General features: G+C 44.2%; 1 protein-coding gene across 1 annotated transcript in view; it reads right to left on the reverse strand.

Annotated features, from left to right (window-relative positions):
- Positions 1-14,452, reverse strand: part of MB21D2 (Mab-21 domain containing 2) — a 62,663-nt gene extending 48,211 nt beyond the window's left edge. The window contains exon 1 of the mRNA XM_056358946.1: positions 14,236-14,452. Coding sequence (XP_056214921.1) covers positions 14,236-14,446 — 211 coding nt within the window. The 5' untranslated portion in view covers positions 14,447-14,452. The remainder of the gene's footprint in view (positions 1-14,235) is intronic.
- Positions 14,453-16,195: the final 1,743 nt, after the last annotated feature.

The raw sequence follows: 16,195 nt of genomic DNA on the forward strand, positions 1-16,195 counted from the left end.
AACAACTCTAAAAATTACCCTACATTTTCCTCCAGAATCAAACTGGGTTCTCACTTGGGTACAGGTTGCTTTTCATACTGCATTCCACATCTCAAATACCTCGAATCACCGCCTAGTTATCAAGCATGGCACTGAACACCTGCACCTGTAGGAACTCCCTGCTAAGAGAATTAGGATGGAACTCCAAGATGCACTGTTGGGATCTTCCAGAGAAGCTGGTTACATGGTTGTTCTGCCATGCCGAGGACACAAATTGCTTTGCCTTCCTTTGTCAAAGCAAACAGGAGTACCTTTCACCATCCACCAGAAGTAGAGATGGGGACTAGGGAGTGCATTCCTTCACCCCTTGTTACCATACCTGCTACAAAGCAAACCCAAGACTCAAACCACCTTGCTGTGCAAGACACACACATAGCAAAGACACACAGGACACAGAGCTGTGGACAAAGCCAAGCAGGCGGTGGGGCCTGTATGACCAACTTAGTTCCTAACTTCCTCCCATATAGGTCAACAGCAGACCTCCCACATCCTCCAACAGGAATAATTCAAGCAGCTGGAGGCTAAAGATGTGGCTGCTTCACCATGGAGGGGACATCAAAAGAGAGAGGTTTGCATCAGTGATACCGGTTCCATCTTCCCACAGACTTTCTCCTCTAACCTCCTTAGATCAATTGCCCCTGCAGCTTGGGGCAATACAACACTAACTACAGCCTCTTCGATATCCCAGTCACTGAAGTTTTAATGTCTTAAAACCAAAGGGATTGGGAGAGGGAATGGTGAAGAGTGAGGCTGAAGCTGTGCTGTGCCAGGGAAGAGAAGAGGTCTCTCTCCAGCTCTTTGATGTTGGCTCCTGCTGTTCTAATGGAATCTTACCCGGGAAAACAAATCTTTAGTTAAAAATACTGCAAACAATCACAATGGGGCTTTATCGTGGCAAAACCAACCCCATTGCACCTTCTAAAGCTTCTAAAGTTGGACACGGTGTAAGCAGCAGCAACCCCACACCGTGCTGAAGTCCACATTCCTAAAATTCCCCAGTGCACCAGGCATGCTCAGAGAAGGCAGCTTAGTGGCTCAGGGGTTATTAGCTGAGAGTTCAGGTTCACATGTGCCATGGGATGGAGGTCAGGGCACGGTTATGGCTCCTTATTTCTCTTGGACTTTCATTCGAAAATCTTCAAGCATTTTCAGCATAGCACCCTCGCTGTCCTCTCTCCACCAGCTGTTGCGCTAAGTGGTTTTTGCTTGCATTCCTCCAGTCCTTACAGCCCGGGGAAGTGCTGTAGATCTCTGGGGCTGGAGTGCAGGAGATCCACGCTGCAGCAGCCTCCTGGGAGGTCTCGTAAAACAGCAGCACACAGCTTCCACCCTACCCCCCTGATAACCGCTGCATCAGTGTGAGGGAGGAGAATAGTGTTAATGCAGCAGGAATCAACAAGCCTGCTTGTTTCTTATTCCAAATCGAAGACAAAGGTGGGGTTTGTTCAGCTAGGCAGTACAGCCAAGCCTTGCAAGGAAGGCAAGAAAAAACATGGGTATTTTTCATTCTGGTTTGAGCTGAGTCCCTTGAAACAGGATGGGGTTAGAAGTATTTTATAGGGAAAGTAAAAAATTGGAAATTCATCAGAAAAATACTTTTTTTTCTAAGTGCTCTACAACTGTCCAGTAACACTGCTCCTTTGGAGACAAATGGGGCTGTAAGGAGGGGACAAAACAGGGGGGAAAAATCTAATGCTTCAAGCTTCTTTCATCCTAACTTCAGAACAGGAAGGAGTCGCTAAACCTTTCTGAGTTTTAAAGCAGAAAAGAAATGGAAACAACCATTGGATTTGTGGGTATATGTTAGAAAAAATATGGCATACTAAAAGAGAAGAGTTGAAAGGCAGCAGGGAAGTCTGGACGTAAAAAAAATACAAGAGTGAAAGAAGGTCCCTAAATTCCCTATGCTTCCAGCATAGGAACACATATAGCAATTGGAGAAAATTAACTTGAAGATAGAGATTATTTCCTATTATTTGGTAAAAGTTATGTGACAAATCAGTTTGCTAGTCAAATCACACAACCTTTTTAATTTTTTTTAAGCTATTCATTTGCAGTGTTTAATAGCAACATTTTCAGCCTTAGACTCTGAGCTGTATTTGGCAGCTACAGTGCTAATAATAAACTGTTAAAATATCTTGCTCCTTTAGCTGACCAGCTCCCTTAAAATGTCTTGTGGCAGAAGCCAATGTGCTATTTGACCAGGAAATTAGTTGTCTTGGAGACATCTTCACATACAACAGCGGCTCAGTCAGTCACTTTGAGTGACGCCACCTAGCAATCTACACATTAACTTCAAACAGAAAATGAGGATATCAAAGCTACTGAAAGAGAAATCATCACCTGCAAGAAACACGCTGTTCTTCTCCCATGCACTGTTAGCTGATAGGAAAGCTGCAGTGAGATATGAGTTTTTATCTCAAAATGGGCTGCTACCTCCCTCTGTAATTAGGTCACTAAGACCCTAATGGTGTTCCTGTTCATACAATAATTTACACGAAAATTATAATCTACACTGTTCTTTCAGAATCAGTTTCAGGTCAAACCACAGACATCACTTCTAAAAAAGAAAGTTACCAAAAGGTTAAAAAAAGAGGCAATCCAGAAGTGCCACCACCTAGTTATAACTAAACCTCACAGATTAAAAAGAGGGTTATAACTACAGAGCATGCAGCAGTTCTACAGCATGAGGCATCAGTTTACAAAGTCTACCAAACAGTTATTTCTAAGGTAAACCATTAAACCCAGGTTATATGATCTGATAAAAAAAAAGATGCTTACCTTCTAGTCACCCTAATGGAATGGTAAAAGGAGATGCTATTCCTGCAAATAAAAGTAGAACCAATCCTGCCCAGCTCAAAGATACAGACAGAGATGCATCAAACTCCCTCTCACCAGCTCTACACACATACACAAAATGCCAAAGCAGAAAGTGAGTCAAATACCAGCCAAATTAGATTAATGCCAATGCATGTATTACTATGCTACATGTTTGGGATACAGGACTATGAATAATGGGACATGACATCTTCAATCACCTTCAAAACACATCTCTTACATGGCAATAGGACGTGTGTTGTGGTTTCTCCTGCCCCAAAAGACAGATTGGTGCTCTAGCAGGTGCTGAATCAAGAAACACGGACCGAAGCCATCCACCAAGCATGCTCGGGTCTCTTCAGCATATCGTCTGATGACGCAGCAATAGGCACAACTGACAAATGTTTATTCTCCTCAGCCTTGAAGTCCACCGGATATAGTGCTCCCCCAAGGCCTTATGCAAGCCCAGGAAGATGCACTTAATGCATCAACACCTTTGCTAATGCAGTAGCTTCTGAAACCACAAATCTGTTAACTGTGGGTCTGCATATTTGCAGCACAGAGCGTACAGGCAAGTCTCCTGCATAATTTTCTTAATAGTAACACATGTGATTTGGGAATAGTCCAATTCCTGTGCAAACAGGGGTACATACAAAGGCTTAAAAATGTCATGAAGAACGACACTGTCCCTGTAGAGAACATTCCTGCCAACAGCTCCAGTTAAGGGGAAAAAGAAAAGCCTTGTCCCAGCTGTAATGAAAGGTTCCCCTGGGCAGCAAGAAGAGTAGCTTCACTCACAGAGTATTTGCATCTCAGCTGAATTGGTTAATGTGTGTTGAACACTCTGAAAACTGTGAAGTGGTATATAAATGCTAAGGATTGTTATTTATTATTGTCTTGGTGCACAACAGCGGAAACTAGTGCCATTTACAGACGCAAATTAAGAACAACAGGAGGTCTATCGACATGCTGTGGGTCTGGGGATTTTGTTCATTTGTCTCCCCCACTTCGTCTCCCTCAGACAGAAATCTCTTCCATAGTACTCCTACCGTCCTCATGGAGCAGTGAAGCCTGTCACAGTGGAACAGCTCTGTGGGGAGGGGATGAGACATCCACCTGCACACCTAGGTTATACCACTTCTTAACAGCACTCTCCTACACTCCAGAGCACTGTCATCACTGCCCTTGACCAGCAAATATTTTCCATCTAAATTATTTGTTTGGTGCAAAGTAAGACAGAAAATAGAATAAAATAAAGGCACATAAATGTTTCAAGGTAAAGAAAGGGCTGGTTTAAAAAAGCTGAGAACTCAGAGTGACATACACTAGCACAATAGAGCGATTCATATACACAAGTGATGTCTTACAAGACTGGTCTCAGTATAAGAGCAGATTCTTAGACACCAGTTTCTTTACCTGCATTGTTAAGAAGCAGCTTAGATAAAAAGATGATTCTAAACTGCCTGTCTGCAGCTTGGGTGAAGACGTGAGAGGGATTGTCTAGTTTTTAAAGTAACCCAGAAGTGTTTCAGGAATCAGAATTTAGGTTTAAGAAGATCAAAAATAACTTAACTTTTTTTAAACTTTGATTTTCCAGACTAACTTGTCAATTAACTCTGCAGCTCTGATAATGTGCAAGTAGTTTTGCTGAGTGCTTACATAGCACATACGAATCCCTCCCCAAAATAATTACAATAACTGCACAGACGTAGTCATTCATTGATTTTATAAGGCTGTGTCAAAGTAGTTATTTTCAGTATAATATTGCTGCCTCAACTGCATGCTTTGCACATTCACAAAATTCACAGGATATTGGAAAAAATTGGGGGTACAGGGTCAAGCTTTTACAGACAACTTAGCATATAAAACAAGCCTCTGACAGATGCTCAGTCAAATTGTAATATCTCGTTTTTCTCAGTAATGCACTTATATTGTGCATTACAGCTTACATGTTGGAAAATAAAAGGCATTTAATTCAGAAGGTGCAGTTTGTTCAGAGACATGCTGCACTTGCAGAGACTTGCATTCCTCTTATTTTTCTCAAGTTACTGATTGCTTAGCACATGGTTGCCCTACTGTCTATGAAATACAGACATTTCAGGAACTCGAGCTTTGAGGGCCTAATATCAAGGGGCCAATATCAATACCTCTTCTGCCATTCAGCACACTGTATGCAACTTTCAAAAGGCAAATTTCAGAGACAGAAAGCAGCAGAGCCCCTGAGGTGTTGTTGCAGTGACATTCCCTCCTCTATTTGCAGAGCTGCAAATTGTTTTATGAACACCATTCAATCAAAAGTTTAAAATAAACAGCAGTTCACTGTCCATGCTGGAACAGAAGCAAGCTCTGCTGGTTGTGTCGCAAGAACTAATAACTGGAGAGTACAGCTATCCCTGTGTACAGATCTGCATCCATACCAAGGCTTCAGAATCATATATAACAAAGAGCAGTGGGTTTAGGCACCTCTGAATCAATATAACCACACCGCTCTGAATGCTGGCAAAGGAAGAAGTGTATTTAGAAGGAGATTAGGGTATTTCCCCCCTCCTCCCAGGACAAGCCTTATTTAATTTGAATGCAGTCAGTTAGCTCCTTTGTTTGCACTCAACTCCAGATTCCTCAATACACCAGGCAATCCTGTACAATCACATTCAAGAGTGGCAATGCACAAAAAAGTTTACAAGAATAGGTCTCAAAGTACCTACAAGAGCTTGCAAGCTCCTGCAAAATGCCCTCTAGAACAGGTTCCTGTCGCACCGAGCTAGGGACAGAGATTAGAGTTATCAGCTTTGACACTCAGCAGGAATGTGTCACAAAGGATTAAATCATTATATCATGAAGTGTCAGCAAACGCAGCTTTCCTGCTGTTCTACCACTAAGTTACACATTAATTAGTGAGGTACAAAACAAACATGAAATATCTCCAAGCATCTGCCTGTGGATCAGGCCCAGATAGAGCTATTAGCACAGGATTCCTTTCCAAGAGAAGAGCTGGTGATGCTTTGGGTGACTCCAAGAGATCCATTAAAATGCAAAGAGTAGAAGTGCTGAAGGGAAAAGCACAGAAGCTCATTGCAATGTTTGTCTTAGCATTTTTGATGCTTTCTCACAACTGCAGCACCTGATTTTCTAAACAAGGTCATGTACGCACCACTGAATAAAAACATCCTTCCTTGAGAGGTGTGGAGTAGTGTCATAAGATCCTGCAACATGAACAGGAGAGTTGGGATACAACATTTTAGAACAGATGAAGCACGTGGCCTAACAGATTATGCAGTAAAGGAAGAACCGACTTTGTTCATTATTTCTTGCAACTGCAAATGTCCTCTAGCTGCTCAGCAGTTCTGAACCGAATCATTCATGAACTTTGTCTGTCAGTGGGTGGAAGAAATTTGGCTTGGTCTGACTGCAAGCTACAGTAGAGAAGATCTAAGCAGACCAATGACATCTGACACATAAACCTCTATTTTTCATCTAAATCATGACCTTAGGTGTCATTGGACAAAAAAAAAAAAAAAAAAGATTCTCTGCCAATTCCTTATGGCTATCCCAGCAGGATTTCTAGCTTCAGCCATGTCTTGTATTTTTCCCTTGCTTTCTGTCCCAAACTGCTGCCTTCTCCTGCTTGGCACTGCCTGAATCTGCCAAATTACATCAGCATGCAGACTGTGGCCAGGATGCATTCTTCACACTAATTTTTCCTGATTTTGCTTTGGGATCCCTTCAGTATAAAATAAGATTACCTCCTAGAACTGCCTAACTAGGTCACGTTGTAATCTCTCTCTCAGAGTCTGAACTGTACTTGATCTCAAAGCCACTAGATCAACACCCACTGGCAGAGTTGCTATTTGCCCTCACTGATTAAACACTTTCTGAGGCTAGACTCTTACAAACAGACTTCCTTTTCCAGCTTCAGTTTCAGAGGGTTGCATGGTTAAACCATCCTACCATGAAGAGCAGCAGCACCACGATATTCCACTACTCTGGTACCACCCCACCTTTCACAGACTGATGAAGCACAGGAGATGAGGATGGCTTCTGGTAGTACCGAGCTCCCACCATGTATCGTTACATTCAGAAACTTGCGCAGGTCTGTGTAAATTTGAGGGCAGCTCAGAATGAAACATAGATCTAGGATGTCCTGACTCAGTGTTTTACCCACAGAGTGATTTTCTTAGGGTGAAATGGATGCCACCCACCTCCTGTTCTACAAGCTGAAGCCACCCAGTGCTATGCAGACTTCTGCCCAGCAGCCCTAAACATGAGTGGGTGGAAGTAGCTACCACTGCCGTTTCAAAGACATGAATATTATGAACCTTAAAGTAATTAATCACCCCCTCTCAGTAGTATGCAAATCGGACTTTCGACATCAGCATGCTCATAACAAAATGCATTAACAATCTTCTAATTAAATGCTTTAAATTAGATTAAAATCATACTGTCTGACAGGTGACATATAATACAGTAACAGGATTGTTGTAACTTCCTTAGCATCAAGTGTTTATTAAAAGCTCAAAAGTCAAATATGTTGGGGAGAAGGGAATCTATCTTCTTCACACTGAACGCTACAGACATGTTGATTCCGTTACAACCAGAAAGTCACTGAAACAGTGCTTTGAAAGAACTGCAGAAAGTTTATCTAATGCAGAAGTACATGATTCAGGGACCTGTCAGGTTGGCTGAAGTACTAAGGCACAGATTACTCCACTCAGTCCACAACAATTGCTATTTGCAAGAAAAGGGAATGCAACAGAATGGTAGAAATTAAAGCAAACAGTAGTTCTCTTCACTAAAGAGAACAAAATCCATAGCAACATCTGTCAATTGGAACATCAGCTGCTGCTGAAAGATTTATTTTGAATGTCTCATAAGCTGCCTTAGCAGTTATGCAGCAGTTGTATTAGCGAAAAAAGAAGCCAACCCTCCTATTTTTGTTAGTCAGACAGTAAGATAGGTTTGTGCTAACAGAAGTCATAAACTTTCACTGGATATAAAATTCATAATGAGGATGGAGAACCTGTGAAGCATGGTTGCAAGTTCTGATAAAGCTACAGTTCAGTCTCGTGAACTCACATCACACTAATAGTGATCAGAACAAGACTTGGGCAAATAACTTGAGACATCCACCTCAAGCTCATTTTTCAGCTCTTTTATCCTTGCTCCCATGCAGGCACACTCCTCTTTTCTCCATAAGGGATGTTCTGTGAGTACAACATCCAAAGCTGCCTTCTGTTCTAGCTCCCATGATAGGTCCCCTGCTTTTCCAGGGCAAAAAGCAGGCCAGATACCCTTCTTTGCTTCCCCAGAACTCCATCTACACTACTACTTGTTTCAAACCCCAAAGATAGGCAAAATTAAAGAAAGTCTAAATGTAATACAGTGTTGTGCAGAAGAATGGACTGTTACTCTCTAAGGAATTGTGTCTCCTCGTTCAGAGGACAGCAAGCGAAGCTACTGATGGGCAGAATTAACAGTTTTCTTCTAGGATAAGGAACTTAACCCATCCCAGCTGTAAGTTGCTAAGGGAAAACCTAGCTCAGAAGGTATGTCACCCTACATAATACATTCAAGTTTAACCCTCTCTTTTCATAGGAAATGAGCTACAGCACTTGCTTCTCAAGTTAAGTTTCATATACTAGCATCACTCAGCCGTAGGTAATGGACTCAATGGTGGGTCATTTTTCTTAAAGAGAGTTGAGAGGTCTATACCAGAGCCTCCACCCGCAGCTGCCACCGCAGGGTCTCACACAGGCATGCCTGGAAGTAGACTTGTCAGCTCAATCACTGTTCACAGTGTCATGCTGAAGCAGCCCTTACAACTGAAGCCTCCTCAACTGGAGGTGAGAGCTAATCTCTTGGCCTTAAACCCATTTCTTCCTGGCACTTTCTCACCTAACCAATCTTGCAGAGTACAAACAGATAGGGACTGACCTGGACAGAGAAGGAAACAGGGAAACAGACAGGGAAGGGTTTCAGATATGCCTGGGGAAACCATCTTTGCAGCAAAAGGACTGGGACATAAACAGGGGCAAGACTGTACGTGTCAAGGCCCAAGAAAACATGCAAAAGTTTTAGCTGTAGAGAAGATGGTTAAAGCCATCAGGAACCTGGCAGTTGTCAAATAAAATTAAGGACAATCCCAACTTTCAAAAAAATTTGCACAGCTTGAAGATTCCCTTTGAGCAGTCCAGGCAGGACTATCACATTCCAAGTCTCCTCTGGACTGGACTCTGCCCATGGGCTGCTCTGGGTATCTGAGTACACATCCGTCTTATAAATTACCAAAGCTATAATAAAACATGTCCTCTAGACTTCCTGAGTAATGCTGTATTTGTTTTTAATTTAGCTTCATCTATAAAAATAGCCAGCTGCCTAAAAGAAAGTTGAACAACTGGTTTCTGACTAAATTGCTCCAAATGTGTTAACATTCAAGCAAAGTCATGTGGAAGAAAAAAGGAAAAGTCAAAAACCCAATAACTCATGTATCCTGGTTACCATCCTCCACTATAATTATAAAATTGCCCTTAAAACATAATTGCATAATTGGGCTTGGCAAGTATTCACCCAAATCTTTTACAAATATTTCCACAGACTGAAGGAACAGGCAGTGGGCAGTCTGACAAGCCTGCCATGAGAATTTGTGCCCTTAGGACATGTTCCTAGCTATTATACTAAATACTTTGCATCACAGTCTAATGTTTCAAAACACTAGTTGAGCAAATTAAGTACCAGCATCTTAGAACAAATTGAGAGAAAGATTTTTAAGCTGTTTTCACCGGGCACACACATGGAGCAGTAATCCCTTTGAACAAAGAGACAGAGGAGGGTACGGATCCTTTTTAACTAGTTACACAGACAGAATCCCCAGTCAGATGGAATCGGTTGACTTATGGTAACTATAACCAAACAGAAGCTACCAATTCCTTGCTAGGGTTACTTTACCAGCCTAGCCCCTTGTCCCTTAAGAAAAAAAAACAACACAAAACCTCCACAATCCCAAATGCAAATACAAAAACATGTGGCCTGCAGGGAGAGGAGACCCAACAGAAGCCAGAAATGAAATCTGCAATACAGTAAGGTTGTTTTTAACAGCTGTGCATTATGCATTCAACAGCACAGGGAATGCCAGCAGGGAGCTTTTATTAACATAGGCCTCAGAGTACAGTGTGCTCCTATCATGATTGGCCTCTCTTGAGAAAAGGCACACACACACAAAAGACTTAACCCTAGAGAGATCACTCCAATCCTGTTGCTATTTCATCAGCTCAACACCACAACAGAAACCAGAGAATTTCCGTGATGTATCATAGACAAACAGGTAACACTTCTAACAATGCCTTACACCTAATCTACAACAGAAGTTTCATCAGCAAGTCAGCAAGTTATGCCAGGTAGGGAAAGGGAGAAAAAAACGCCGCACAAACCAACAGAAGAGTCACACTATGGACACTGCTCTGCTACAGCAGACCTTGGGCACAGGGGATGAACGTAATATGCTTCTCTTGTTGAAGATGCTAATAAAAGCAAGCTCTTGTCAGGACACCTGTGTTCTCAGCACAGCAATCTGCACTTCCACTGCACATATTTCAGGAGCCCGTCAGTCCAAGGAACAGCTGGAAGCCTTGCTACAGATGCAGGGGCCCAGCAGGGTAACTCACTCCATTTGGGAAGCCGGTATTGGCAGCAGAAATCTTTTGCCGATGCCAGCTCTGCCTCTGCTACGAGACTCACCTCTATCACAAACACTTGCCAGCACCAGACACCAGACAGAAGGGAAATGCTCTCAGAACAAGCTTACCACCCCTCCTGTATCAGGTGCTGATACAAGCTCTCTAGAGGTCTTGTCAACAGCTCAAAGCGGCAGCTGGCTACAGATCCTCAAAGTGTGGTCTGTCCCAGTGGGCAGCTCCCACAGAAGTGAGATGCAACCACTGAACTGACAAAAAGACACACTAGAGGCCTTAAAAACAAAAAGAAGGCCACCTTAGCACCAATCTAAACCAGTCCTTCCCCTGACTTGTGGGGGGGTGGGGGGGGGCAAGGGCAATGAATGAGAGGAAAGGCAACAGCATGAAATGTCCTCAGAATCCCTCTTCTAACTCTACAGAGAAGAAAAAGTCTCATGATAAGAAAAGGAAACAAAATACCAACCTGAAGAGCTTGAAAACTGCTCTAGAGGACTGAACACCAATGTGTGCCTGGAGTGGAGGAAATAGGTCTGTATAGCCTGTATCTATTCCTGCCTCCACTCTTTTCTCTTCTCTTGTTAAGAAGTAAAACACAAGTCAGTATACCTAACAACATGAGCTGACTTGAAGAAAAAATAGCTCTAGAAATTTCAAGGAGTTATTTAATATGCAATGTTATAGTTCCCATTAACATCATATATTTTTTAAGCCTAGCACATCTATGCATTACAACACATTTCTACTTAGGTGCTGAACAGAAAGAGACAGGTAGTGCTTATTAAAGAAGTTTCCTGGAAGTACCTGTACTGCAGGAACAATACGTATAAGACAACATAGGTCAGGTAGCCCTAAAAGGTTTTTAATAGGAGTGCTATGCACCTCTCATCACAACAGCAGCAAGTGCTTTAAAAATCAAAATATCATTGACTATAATATCATCACTTGATAAAAATACTCCTTTATCGCTCTTTGAGCACAAAAATACCCCAAACCCAAGTAACAAGGAGAGTAAGCAATTAGCTCCTTTCACAACTGGCAAGCAGACTTGGTCTCTCAGTCACTCCCAGCCAGCCCACTGCCCAGAACACAAGACTTCTTTCCATTTTTTCTTGATTAATACAGCCTTCCCCTCCTTTGAGGCCCTGTTATACCTGTGTCAAAGAGACAACTAATTAATCCGGACAGTTCAGTGTGAGTATAGGAAAGTACTCAGCAAATACTCAGAAAATACTCAGCAAAGGCACCAAAAGACACCTGTTGTTTCAAAGTAGGGTTCTAGCAAGAACATATGGTCTTGGTGACTATGAATGGGATGCCCAGGAATTGCCTACATTCAGAAAATACTTCCCCTACCAGATAGGTAGGTCATTTGCAGTCCTACTCTAATGTTTGGGGCACAAGATTTTGACAAAGGCATGACAAGCAGTACCTCTCCCTAATTTTATCATAGCCCAATACTTGAGATGTTCCAGAGTTCAGTTGCTAATAGCCAGGGCAAGAAAACACAGATGAAAGAATTAATATAAATAGAAACCAAAGATCTGACCTAGAGGGCAAGCCGTGCAGCGTACAAACATCTGAGAATCTGCACAGTCTCCTATCATTCAGCCACCAATTACACACACCAATGTAATTAAATCAGGAAAGCTACGTTTAATTTTCCTATCATCACCCGATGAGATAAGAGCAGTACGTATGGGAGGGATCAGGCACAGGGGAAAGAGCTATTTATTAATAAGTTAAATCCTTTTAGATTTAAGAGCCTTTCTGGCTAAGAAGGGTCTGGATCTACAAACACAACTTCCATGTCTAATGCAGACAAATCAGACCTCCATTTCAGCCCTGGGCTTGGTCCTCAAGTCTCTTCTTTTATTCAGAAACAAGTCTCATTGGAAAGTGCCAGGTGTAACTTAAAACAAATATAGCTTTTGTTTAAATTCCATTTTTAGCCTGTACATTTAAAATTGAAGAACGCTCATCTCTGAGCCATTATATTAACAAAGACAGCCAGTTTAATTTACATTATTTCTAAACAGCCTAAGGCTGCCTGTTTTCACGAACAGCAAGGCATTAGGGTGCATTTGCAAAAATACAAGGCATGCTCCAGCCTGTTCTGTATTTCTATTGCCTTCTCCCACAGGAGGCAGGAAGAAATGCTGTGGTCCCTGTCCCCTGCAAAGACTAGTAATGCTTAAACAGGATCATACAAAGCTTTCTCTGCTTGCTAGCCACACACCCAGAACTGCTGTTCTGGCTGTTTTCTCTCCACTCTTCTTTGCTTCACCCCATCCAGCCCTGCTTCCTCAGCCAGTTATTTAAAGCCCTGATTGAAAAATGTATCAGATCATAATAGTGGATGACTTCCACAGGATCAGGTTTTCAATAACAAAAATCCTACAGGCTTTGATGCAACTATGGCTTCATCACTTCATTTTTTTTTTAAACAGGAAGGGAAAAATATTTATAACAGCAACTATAAATATACATGCTACTGACTTTTCAACTTGTTGTCCTTGCTCTCAAGCTAAATTTAGTCTGCTATATCCTGTCCAGCCGTCGGTGAAAAAGCAACACACACACAAAATTGTGCAAATCCTACAGCAGGCAATTATACTTATCCAGATACCTTACAAGATAATGAGCTGGACAGGTAGATTCTCATTTAGTGAGTGTAGGTATGTTCATGGCTATAAAGGTTGTCTATTACAATGATTACCCCCAATGCAGAAAATAATTATTATTGCCATAGGATAGCTCTGTGCTTCTAAATGAGAAAAGCCATGCAGGTTATTCACAGTGTACATGTAGACCATACACTAGGTTTGTGCCAAATACGCTTTCAAGGGTGTATGTGCACCTCTGAGGTACAAAGAGCCATCCACCGGCCACACCTGCTGTTTACCCATGTTCGTATTTTACGTGCAAAAATGTTTGAGATACTGATTCAAACTTGGATGACTGATTTCCAGGTCCGACCTACATGTTAAAGAGCATCCTTTCGTACCCTGAAGGCTCTCATTCCTGTGAGTGATTTCTTAGTCGAAACAAGGTAAATATTTACCAGGAACTTACTACCTGGAGAATCGGAGCTGTTAGTCATTCCACTGTTAATCTTAAGAATCCTTAGTCATGCCAGAGCCCAGGTGATTTCTGCAAGGGCCGACACATGTTCCACCCTGGCTTAAGGATCCCTGCCCACGATTCAAAGTTTCACGCAGATGTGGACTCCCCCGCCACAATCTCACTTGCTCCACTCGCAGCAAGTTTTGCAACCTAAGCAAGAAACGCAGTGGATGCTCCTGTACGAGCATGAGCCCGTCTAATAACCAAACTAAGCGGTCCAGAAAAGTCTGTTTCCTAAAGCCTTGAGAGTTGGGGGCGGGGGGGATAACAAGAAAGGGGCTCGCCTCGCCCTGCTGGCTCGGCGTGTCTCTGGGGCACCGGCCAGCTCTGCGACCCAGCCTTTCCTCTGGGCTTATCCGTACAGCGCTGCTAAAGGCCAGGTGGATAGGACAGGGAAAAACAGTTTCCTGGGGATGAGACCCGCCCTGCGGCCGGGGACCCCCCAGCTCGGCGCGCCCGGGAAAGGGTCCGCCGGTGCCGCCCCGCCGGGCAGCCCCGAGCCCTGCCCCGGGTCCCCGGCCGGCATCGGCATCGCGGCTGCCCCCGCCCCGCGCGGTCCCTGCCCTACCCAGCATGGAGAAGATGAAGTCCTTCGCCGTGTGGATCTCCAGGGCTCGCTGGTCGTCGTACTCCCTCTGGTCGTGTTTGGTGAATTCCTGGATGAGTTTATTCAATTCCTCCACCCTGGCTCCCGATCGGAAATCCAGCTCCGGGAAGGGAGGCTTGCTGGTGGTGCCAGCGGACCCTGCCTTGCTGGCGAGAGGCGCCGCCATCTTCATGCAAAAAAAAAAAAAAAAAAAAAAAAAAAAAAAAGGCAAGAAAGGGGAGGGGGGGGGAAGGAGGGTTTGCAATGTTGCAATGGTAGAACGCAAGCGGCGCCGCAGCGCAGCGCAAAGCCGGGGCGCGGGGGTGCCTGCGCGGCGCGGGGCGGAGCGGGCCCGGCAGGCGCGGAGCGGCGCCGGCCGCCGCGATCAACAAGCGGCCGCGCTGGCTGAGCCCCCGCCCGGGCACCGCGGAGCCGCCCGCCCGCCGCCGCGCCGGGGGGCCGGGCCGGAGCGGAGCCCGGCGGCGCCGGGGCCGCCTGCTGCCGGGGCCGGGGGGCGCGGGGGGGCTCGCTCCTCCGCCGGCGTCACGGCGGGCGGGTGCTGCGGCGGGAGCCGGACCCCTGGCTCAGGATAAAATCTCCCCTTTTTTCCTTTTTAAATTAAAATTTAAACTTGAGCAAAAGCCTTGTCCTGCAAGTGGATTAATGACCGGCTGGGAGCTCTGCTCCTCCCACATGTTATGTGTTTATTCCTTTATTGCTCCGTAAGACGTCCTAAAGATTAGGGGGTTTATATATATGAAGTATATCTATTGTAGGTCTTGGAAGCAATGACCAAGATAAAGTATCCTCACTGCTGCACTTGAGACCAACCCTGCCTAGAAGCGCTCCTGGGAGCTACATAGACAAAGGGTAGGAGGGGAAATGGGATCTCAGAAGACTTTGCCTGAGGTCAAGCTGCCTGTGGCAGGCAGCCCAATCCATTTGCCCACCTTCAAGACTATGTGCTTTTCTTCTGTATGTATTTTTAATGCCTTCTAACTTTTCAGCCCGGAATGGTTTTCTCCCTTTAGCCTGATCTTCTGTGCCTTGTCCCATCATTGAACAGATGTCTTGTCTTCCTGCCCAGGGAGCATACAAATATATCACGTTAGCCTCCTACAGGGCGTTTCAGGTGCTGTGGCACCGATGCAAACTCCTTGGATGTGTACTATCCTCTCAAGATTCTTGGCAGGAAACAAAGCTTTCAGCTCAGTCCCAGACTATGGTAAAATGTGTCTACCAAAATCAGGCAATTCAGAGAAAAAACAGGAAGGTGAAACTAAGCTTAGTGTGAGGAGATTACAGGCTGGTTTCCCTGATGCATAGTAAACACAGATGCTAGTGTTTAGACCTGAGCTCAGGGCTTTGGCTTGGTTCCTCTGGACCACTAATCTTGATCAGAAATGGGAATTCAGCACTTCTTCCAGCAGGACCGTATCTGAAACAAGAATGAAAATCAAGGGTAGATTTGGAGCCTGTAACAGAAACCACAGCCTATTCAGAGGAGAACAGCCAACGCCTCTGGCTTTGTCCTGTAACTACTTACACAGCTTTTGAGGGCACTGAAATGCTCATTATTTAAGAAATTATGTCCCAAAGGTAAAGGTAGGAGTGTGTGCGTGTGCATGCACATGCCCTCCGCTGTGTATACATGCCCTGTTGTGTTCAGACACTGCTCACAGCCTACTCTGAAAGACATCGACTTCATTCACTGTCTGAGCGAGCCTCGGTGAGCAGCTGCATTGTCGCATGAACCATTGACCAAGCACCTTTCCTTCATCTGCCTTCCCAGCAAAGCCTACAAATAAAAACAATTAACTGATAGCATTAACATAATGCAGGATCTGACTTGCAGAAGAGCAATTGGCAGTGCTCAGTGTGGGTGGCCTGCCCCGCAGGATTAGCTCTGCTAACCTGGCTCAGCCCGTGCCCTCCCATGCTA

Source organism: Falco biarmicus, chromosome 13 (genome assembly GCF_023638135.1).
Source record: "Falco biarmicus isolate bFalBia1 chromosome 13, bFalBia1.pri, whole genome shotgun sequence".
In the NCBI taxonomy this organism is placed as follows: domain Eukaryota; kingdom Metazoa; phylum Chordata; class Aves; order Falconiformes; family Falconidae; genus Falco; species Falco biarmicus.